Source organism: Coregonus lavaretus, assembly GCF_964263955.1.
Source record: "Coregonus lavaretus genome assembly, chromosome: 24".
NCBI classification, from domain to species: domain Eukaryota; kingdom Metazoa; phylum Chordata; class Actinopteri; order Salmoniformes; family Salmonidae; genus Coregonus; species Coregonus lavaretus.
Window position 1 is genome coordinate 35,016,303 of NC_140011.1, and position 8,354 is coordinate 35,024,656.

Here is an 8,354-nt window from a genome sequence, read left to right on the forward strand (position 1 = left end):
GAAGCAAGCTTAATCTTTTTCGCGGCCATCTCCATTTCTCAACCATCGGACCCACTTGACATCGGGGGCGTCGACTCCGTGGCCTATCTCTCTGATGTCTGTCATGACGGGGCCTCAGACTTTGTGGCCCTCCACGGCGACCCAGGCGCTGGTCGTTGCGTTGAGCAAGCAGCGCCACTTGCGCACGGGTCCTAACCATTGTGCTCCAGTAAGAGGGTGATTCTCCGTATTGAAAGGTCTTATCTGCCTTAGAATCTTTGACAAATGAGCAGCAGGATTTTGAGCTCAAGGAGGGCATGTCATTTCCATTATGTCATCATAGGCTCCCATCCCATTTTTATTATGACATCACAGGCTCCCATCCCACTTTCATTATATAATGTCACTGAAATGTCTAATAGGGTTTATTTTAGGGCTACATGTGCATTTTAGAGACAGTATTAATATGCTCTATACCTCCAATTAGTAATTTGACAATATAGGCGTTAGGCCTACTTGACAACCAACACCCTTAAAGAGACTTATTCATTCCATCCTCTTTCTTTGAAAGCAAATGATTTCAAAGTCCTGACCTGAACTTTGACAACATCACATCATTCACTTCACCCCAGTTTATAAATTGGCGTATTCTTCCTGTAGGAGGCGCCTTCGATGAAAACCAAGAATAAATTCGTGCTTTTATGGGGAGTTTCACACTGTCCTGGGGTTTGCTGTCGCAGTTGGTGCTATTTCATTTCATGTTGACAAGGACTTATCCCCCAACATGAAGCATATTTTCTTATTCATTTGCATCCGTTTGTTCGCTGGTTGTGCTGCGGATGTTATAAGAACAAGAAAAGGTAGGACAGACGTTCTCTGCAAATCTAAAGTTAAACCGTTATCCGCAATTGATTAAATGCGTCTATGTAGTTAAAAGCAAACAGTTTTACTATAGGAATACACTACAACTACTCGCTACTTGCGATTAAATATGGGTTTGTTATTTTCACTTTTCTCATCATTGTTGCAACCAACTTTTTTCTATATTTGGCAAGATTATACAGTGCGTGTATTTCTGGCCTGTCTATAAGGTCAGTGTAGTATTAAACTATTTAGTATTAAATTGTGCTAATTCCGGTTGAAATTGATTAATTATATAACCATATAACATAATTTATGACAATACATACTGATTTAATCCACGTGTGTTTTGCCAGAAGACATTGCCAGTTATTACTCTGACAGGTTTGTGAGCCATGGAAGATTATTTTTTATTACATTAGTCTCATTCGTTTTCTGTTTATGAAAATTCCTGCTTTGCTTCATATGGTATTAAAGTGCTTCTGCTGCTAAAATAGCTTTCCATCTTACCTTCCATCTTTACTTTCCCTTTTTTTGCACCCAGTGTCTGCAGTTTTCTGTTCTTTCAAAGACAAAACATACAGTCCAGGAGACAGCTGGCATCCTTATCTGGAACCCTTTGGATTCATGTTTTGTATGCGGTGTTCCTGCACTGAGGTACCGTACCCATAGAATTAGAATAAGTCATTGGTCAGTTTTGTCACATCTGTAGCCTAATATGAAACCATGTAAAAGTGTACCAAGAGGAGCCCAACACTGCCCTATAGACTACTACTGTATCAAACTGTCTGAATCTGAGTGATATTGGATTGTAGGCTACTGTGTGCAAAGAGGATTTAGGCTACTAGCTATATATCATATTAGCAGTTGCTTGAAAGGGTTTTGGTGGGTGGGATTTTAAGGTATGCCCGTAAACCATGTAACGTTTCCCCCATAGACAGGCCATGTGAAATGTAACACAATTAAGTGTCCTACTCTGCGGTGTGAGAACCCAGTGACTGACTCTCAGCAGTGCTGCCCTCACTGTACAGGTAGGATCAGGCATTCTCATACAATAAGCACACAGGCAGTACAATGAAAGTTATTTAATCATTTCTATGACACCATTGGAATACTAGTACCTGTGTGCTTTTATGTCATGTCTAGTCACAGGACTTGATCTTCAATTGTATCCACCATTTATATCCTTGAGGAAAAGAAGGCTAGAGGTCTGTAAAACATAAGAAAAACCTCCTGCTTTGGCATTCACTTACACATCTTGTGCTTGCCATTCATTATCTGCTCAGATGAGCCTAGGATTCCAGCAGGCTTGAGAGCCCCAGTGAAGTCCTGCCGGTATAATGGAACTTTCTACCAACCAGGGGAGACCTTTACCAACCATGACCTCTTCCCATCTCGACAAACCAACCAGTGTGTCATGTGCACATGTTCGGTAATCACACTCTCTCTTCCTCTAGTTTATAGTGTACAGCTTATTACTCTGAGAACATAACTGGGAGTTTTTCCTCATGTGTCAGCCATAATAATGGAGCTTTTAATGTATCTACCCCTGTGGCAGTGCCCGCCCCAAGCATAAGCAACTATTTTTTTTGTTTTTTTTGTAGGAACTCAGTTGGGTCTCAATTTATTGTTGAGAGTTAGAATAGTAGAATACACAAGGTGCAATTTTGAAATTTGGTTATGCATCAGCAGTTTTTCTCTTGTTATTTCAGTCACAGACAGTCACTAAATTAGCCCATGTCAGCTAAAACTGTTTAGATTGGTAAATTAGTCTAGCCAACTATCTAAACTTGTAGTAATCATGGTTGAATTGTCGACCGGGCAAGAAAGGGCATGTGCCCAAATTTCTATCCATTGATTTTGTTAGTCACACTCACTCAGATATCATATTAACATGGCATAAGTCATGGCAAAGTGTGTAGAACTGCAAGAAATTAGCTTTAAAACTGGCATTGCACTAAAACTGCACATTTCTATCTACGCCCCATGGCAAAATGAGTAGAATTGCAGGAAATTAACTCGTACATTTTCTTTTTATCTCCACTGTCAAGAGGGGGGCCACTAAAATGAATTGCCTGCGAGTTGGGGGGCCCCCCAACAAAATGTAGCTTAGGGCCGGCAATGTCTACAATCACTTATGTTCTTCCTTCACCTTTGGCTTTCTTCCTCTCTTGTTTTTAGAATGGAAATATCTTCTGTGCTCTGAAAACTTGCCAGCCGCTGACCTGCTCCTCACCAGTCTCATTCCCAGATACCTGCTGTCTGGTGTGCAAAGGTGATCACATTTGTTTCTTAACACAGCAGATTTTCACCCTACCTTCTGTTGTAATCAAAGTCAATGTATATCCTCCTCATTTCTCTTTGATTAGATGGTGGCATTAATGGATACTCATCAGTGGAGGATGTAGGCCAACAGCTGAACCGAGGCGTTGTATGTGTTTTTCTGTTCATTCATTCATGTCTTTAGTCTTGTAGATTAGCAAAACCATAACATCCAAAACACGCCACCTGTGCAGAGAAGACAACAATTAATATTTAATCTTCATTTGTGGGGCATGTAAATCAACTTTACCTGGGGTGGGGTGGGGTGGGGATCCAACTCAGTGGCATTGGAACTGCACATAAATCCAAAATAACTGTGTATATTTGTGTCTGTGAATACACAAGAGGCATTCAGTGGACCAGTGTGCTGGAGAGCTGCTCCGAGGGCGGTCTGTCGGTTCTACTCCATCCACAGTCAGGGGTACTCCCAGAGGCCTGAGCCTGCCCAAACTCCACTTCAAAGGTGCTGCAGAGACCACAGTGAATTTCCTGCTGCAGAAAAAGCACCAGAAGGGTGAGAGTTAAATGATAGCCCTACAATAATTAATCATATTCATTCATGCTATTCATCCTATTATTATTATTATTATTATTGTTATTATTGTTATTATTATCCCATTAATTGTAGGTCTATTTTCATGTCCTACAGGTCACTTCCCTGGTCATTGAGCAGCCCATGTATTATAACTCTTACAGCTCTGTGATTGTAATAATGTGTAATACTAAAGTATATACACTACCGTTCAAAAGTTTGGGGTCACTTAGAAATGTCCTTGTTTTCGAAAGAAAAGCATTTTTTATGTCCATTAAAATAACATCAAATTGATCAGAAATACAGTGTAGACATTGTTAATGTTGTAAATGTCTATTGTAGCTGGAAACGGCTGATTTTTAATGGAATATCTACATAGGCGTACAGAGGCCCATTATCAGCAACCATCAGTCCTGTGTTCCAATGGCATGTTGTGTTTGCTAATCCAAGTTTATCATTTTGAAAGGCTAATTGGTCATTAGAAAACCCTTTATGTTAGCACAGCTGAAAACTCTTGTGCTGATTTAAAGAAGCAATAAAACTGGCCTTCTTGAGACTAGTTGAGTATCTGGAGCATCAGCAATTGGGGGTTCGATTACAGGCTCAAAATGGCCAGAAACAAATAACTTTCTTCTGAAACTCGTCAGTCTATTCTTGTTCTGAGAAATCAAGGCTATTCCATGCGAGAACTGGCAGCTTCATTAAATAGTACCCACAAAACACCAGTCTCAACGTCAACAGTGAAGAGGCGACTCCGGGATGCTGACCTTCAAGGCAGAGTTGCAAAGAAAAAGCCATATCTCAGACTGGCCAATAAAAATAAAAGATTAAGATGGGCAAAAGAACACAGACACTGGACAGAGGAAGATTGGAAAAAAGTGTTATGGACAGACGAATCGAAGTTTGAGGTGTTCGGATCACAAAGAAGAACATTTGTGAGACGCAGACCAAATGAAAAGATGCTGGAGGAGTGCTTGATGCCATCTGTCAAGCATGGTGGAGGCAATGTGATGGTCTGGGGGTGCTTTGGTTGTGGTAAAGTGGGAGATTTGTACAGGGTAAAAGGGATCTTGAAGAAGTAAGGTTATCACTCCATTTTGCAACGCCATGCCATACCCTGTGGACGGCGCTTGATTGGAGCCAATTTCCTCCTACAACAGGACAATGACCCAAAGCACAGCTCCAAACTATGCAATAACTATTTAGGGAAGAAGCAGTCAGCTGGTATTCTGTCTATAATGGAGTGGCCAGCACAGTCACCGTATCTCAACCCTATTGAGCTGTTGTGGGAGCAGCTTGACCGTATGGTACGTAAGAAGTTCCAATCAAGCCAATCCAACTTGTGGGAGGTGCTTCAGGAAGCATGGGGTGAAATCTCTTCAGATTACCTCAACAAATTGACAACTAGAATGCCAAAGGTCCGCAAGGCAGTAATTGTTGCAAATGGAGGATTCTTTGACGAAAGCAAACTTTGAAGGACACAATCATATTATTTCAATTAAAAATCATTATTTCTAACCTTGTCAATGACTACATTTCCTATTCATTTTGCTATATTTCCTATTCAAACTCATTTCATGTATGTTTTCATGGAAAACAAGGACATTTCTAAGTGACCCCAAACTTTTGAACGGTAGTGTATGTTTTTCCTTTTTCTCTCAGCATGTCAGTACAGCGGCAACACATACTCTCATGGTGATGTGTGGCACCCAGTCCTGGGGAAGGTCCTGGAGTGCATCCTATGCACCTGTAAGGATGGCATGCAGGACTGCAAACGCCTCACATGTCCTAGCCAGTATCCATGCCAACATCCCGTTAAAACCGAGGGGAAGTGCTGCAAGATTTGTCCAGGTACTGTAGCTCAGCATTATTCACAATGCAATTCAGAAAAGTATTTTAACCATAGGTTTTGACAAAACCAGTTTACAACAGTATGTCTTTTTAACAATATATATATTTGTAATCTCTCTGTTTTTTGCCCCTAGAACTTAATGCTGAGAGCAACAGGACTGACTGTTACATGAACATGAATCTTGGACATGACAATAACAACCTCTTGGTGTACAAAGTTAAGCCATCATCAAAGGTTCACACAGAGGACACAGTTAGGATAATTGCTATTGAAAGACAAGGGACTGCTGAAGTTGAAGTGCAAGTATGGAAGACAGTAGGAGGTAACTAGGAGGGGGGAGTATTAGAGGGCACTAGCATGGCAGTGTTAATAACAAAGTTACAGCTTTGGATTACCTAACTATTCAGAATGTCACCCAATATTTATTTTCACTTTTCCCAGGAGTTTTACAGTTAATGGAAACTGGGGATGTTCTGAAGAAAGACCTTATAGATAATCCAGATAACTACACTTTACTGGCAACATTGGATGAAGGTGAGTTTATCCATGTTTTTTGTATGTTTTTTTTGTTTTTGTATGCATACCTTTATTTTCCGGTAATTAAAAGTAGTTCTCTAGTTATAAATCTTGTCATCCTTTAGTTTCTTTTAAGTAGAGCTTTTCCATTGTTTTGCCCATCTGAATTGTTGGACAATACAGCTCAAACCATTTATAGACATAAGGTCATAGACCAGACATATTGTAGACCAAAGGAAATGGAATTTCATTTCAACTGATTAAAAAATGGCTGCTTCCTCTTGTCAGTAACCATCTTGTTTCCTGCTGGGGGAAAAAAAAGTTGTTATGGATTTGTACGCTTTTTGTCTACTGTTGGATGGCAACATGTAAATTCTTTGTTCTTTTTACACAGAGACTTGGAAAAGATTCAAGGAGGAAGAAGACAATCATAAGGAATTTCCCAATCCCAGGACCTGTGAGGATGGGATCCGGGAGGTAGTGAAGTTCTTGTACCCAGACCAGCTGGAAAGCCTGTGCTCATCTTAACTCTCATCGCTTGACTTTGAAGTTACATATTTACTATGGCGGACATCAATGGAAAATGCACAGCATTCATATGCATCTCATTAAACATGAAACATAGCACTGCTTATTGGTTATAGAATAACAAGCTTTTGTTTATTTTGAAATGGCATCATAACTCATAACAATGTGATGTTCCATATTCTCAGTAACAATTAGTCAGCAGAATTGTCAACATTGTTGATAGCATTTGGTAGTAGAAGAAACCAAAATGGAAAAAATACTTTAAATGAATTACAGTTGTATCTCATTTTTGTTTTCTGGCATACAGGAATACATTAAAAACGGTATTATCTAAAAAATACAGGTGTACATGTATACTACCGTTCAAAAGTTTGGGGTCACTTAGAAATGTCCTTGTTTTTATTTTTATTTTTATTTTTTGTCCATTAAAATAACATAAAATTGATCAGAAATACAGTGTAGACATTGTTAATGTAAATGGCTATTGTAGCTGGAAACGGCTGATTTTTAATGGAATACCTACATAGCCGTACAGAGGCCCATTATCAGCAACCATCAGTCCTGTGTTCCAATGGAACGTTGTGTTTGCTAATCCAAGTTTATCATTTTAAAAGGCAAATTGATCATTAGAAAACCCTTTTGCAATTATGTTAACACAGCTGAAAACTGTTGTGCTGATTTAAATAAGCAATAAAACTGGCCTTCTTGAGACTAGTTGAGTATCTGGAGCATCAGCAATTGTGGGTTTGATTACAGGCTCAAAATGGCCAGACACAAAGAACTTTCTTCTGAAACTCGTCAGTCTATTCTTGTTCTGAGAAATGAAGGCTATTCCATGCGAGAAATTGCCAATAAACTGAAGATCTCGTACAACGCTGTGTACTACTCCCTTCATAGAACAGCGCAAACTGGCTCTAACCAGAATAGAAAGAGGAGTGGGAGGCCCGGTTCACAACTGAGCAAGAGGACAAATACATTAGAGTGTCTGGTTTGAGAAACAGACGTCTCACAGGTCCTCAACTGGCAGCTTCATTAAATAGTACCCGCAAAACACCAGTCTCAACGTCAACAGTGAAGATGCGACGCCGGGATGCTGACCTTCTAGGCAGAGTTGCAAAGAAAAAGCCATATCTCAGACTGGCCAATAAAAATAGTTTCCAGCTACAATAGCCATTTACAACATTAATAATGTCTACACTGTATTTCTGATCAATTTGATGTTATTTTAATGGACAAAAAAATTGCTTTTCTTTCGAAAACAAGGAAATGTCTATGTGACCCCAAACTTTTGAATGGTAGTGTATATAATAGAAAAATACACTGAGCAAATTAGATAGCCATCTGGCAATAACACCTTTATAGAGTAGATAATTATTACAATCACTTTACTGTTCTGCTAAATACTGCTGTTTGAAATTATATGCCTTTTCAAAATGTACCGAGAAATATTAATCAACATATTTATTGTAAATACAAATATGCTAACATATGTCATTTTGAGGCAGAGCATATAACATTGATTTGTTTGATATGTTTGTTTGTACATTTGAGTGTGTACTTGAAGGTCCTTGCCTGCGATGCCATGGCTTTAGCTCATTGGGCTATACATATAGGGATTTCCTCTGAAAATGTGGGTTTGATATCTGGGCATTGGTATTGCCCTGCAACAGCATTTGTATGTATTCTTTCATGAGAGTGGATACATTGGTTTGGTGGAACTACTTTCTATTATGTTATCTGAGGTGTTTATCATTATGTTTGGCC

General features: G+C 39.4%; 1 protein-coding gene across 1 annotated transcript; it reads left to right on the forward strand.

The window, feature by feature from the left end:
- The first annotated feature begins 698 nt into the window (after positions 1 to 698).
- On the forward strand, positions 699 to 6,972 carry LOC311100197 (chordin-like protein 2). The gene is made up of 11 exons (XM_084141002.1): positions 699 to 839; positions 1,385 to 1,497; positions 1,778 to 1,871; positions 2,127 to 2,272; positions 3,022 to 3,115; positions 3,210 to 3,271; positions 3,508 to 3,676; positions 5,357 to 5,545; positions 5,680 to 5,868; positions 5,988 to 6,080; positions 6,457 to 6,972. The coding sequence occupies exons 1-11, from the start codon at positions 764 to 766 to the stop codon at positions 6,588 to 6,590; spliced, it is 1,359 nt and encodes a 452-aa protein (XP_083997128.1). The 5' UTR covers positions 699 to 763; the 3' UTR covers positions 6,591 to 6,972.
- The last annotated feature ends 1,382 nt before the right edge of the window (positions 6,973 to 8,354 follow it).

Bases quoted from the DNA above. Each gene is read 5' to 3' on its own strand.
- LOC311100197 (XM_084141002.1), top strand. From the start codon at position 764: ATGAAGCATATTTTCTTATTCATTTGCATCCGTTTGTTCGCTGGTTGT. The intron at 840-1,384 runs GTAGGACAGACG...TTTTGCACCCAG, and splicing joins TGTTATAAGAACAAGAAAAG to TGTCTGCAGTTTTCTGTTCT. The intron at 3,677-5,356 runs GTGAGAGTTAAA...TTTTTCTCTCAG, and splicing joins GCAGAAAAAGCACCAGAAGG to CATGTCAGTACAGCGGCAAC.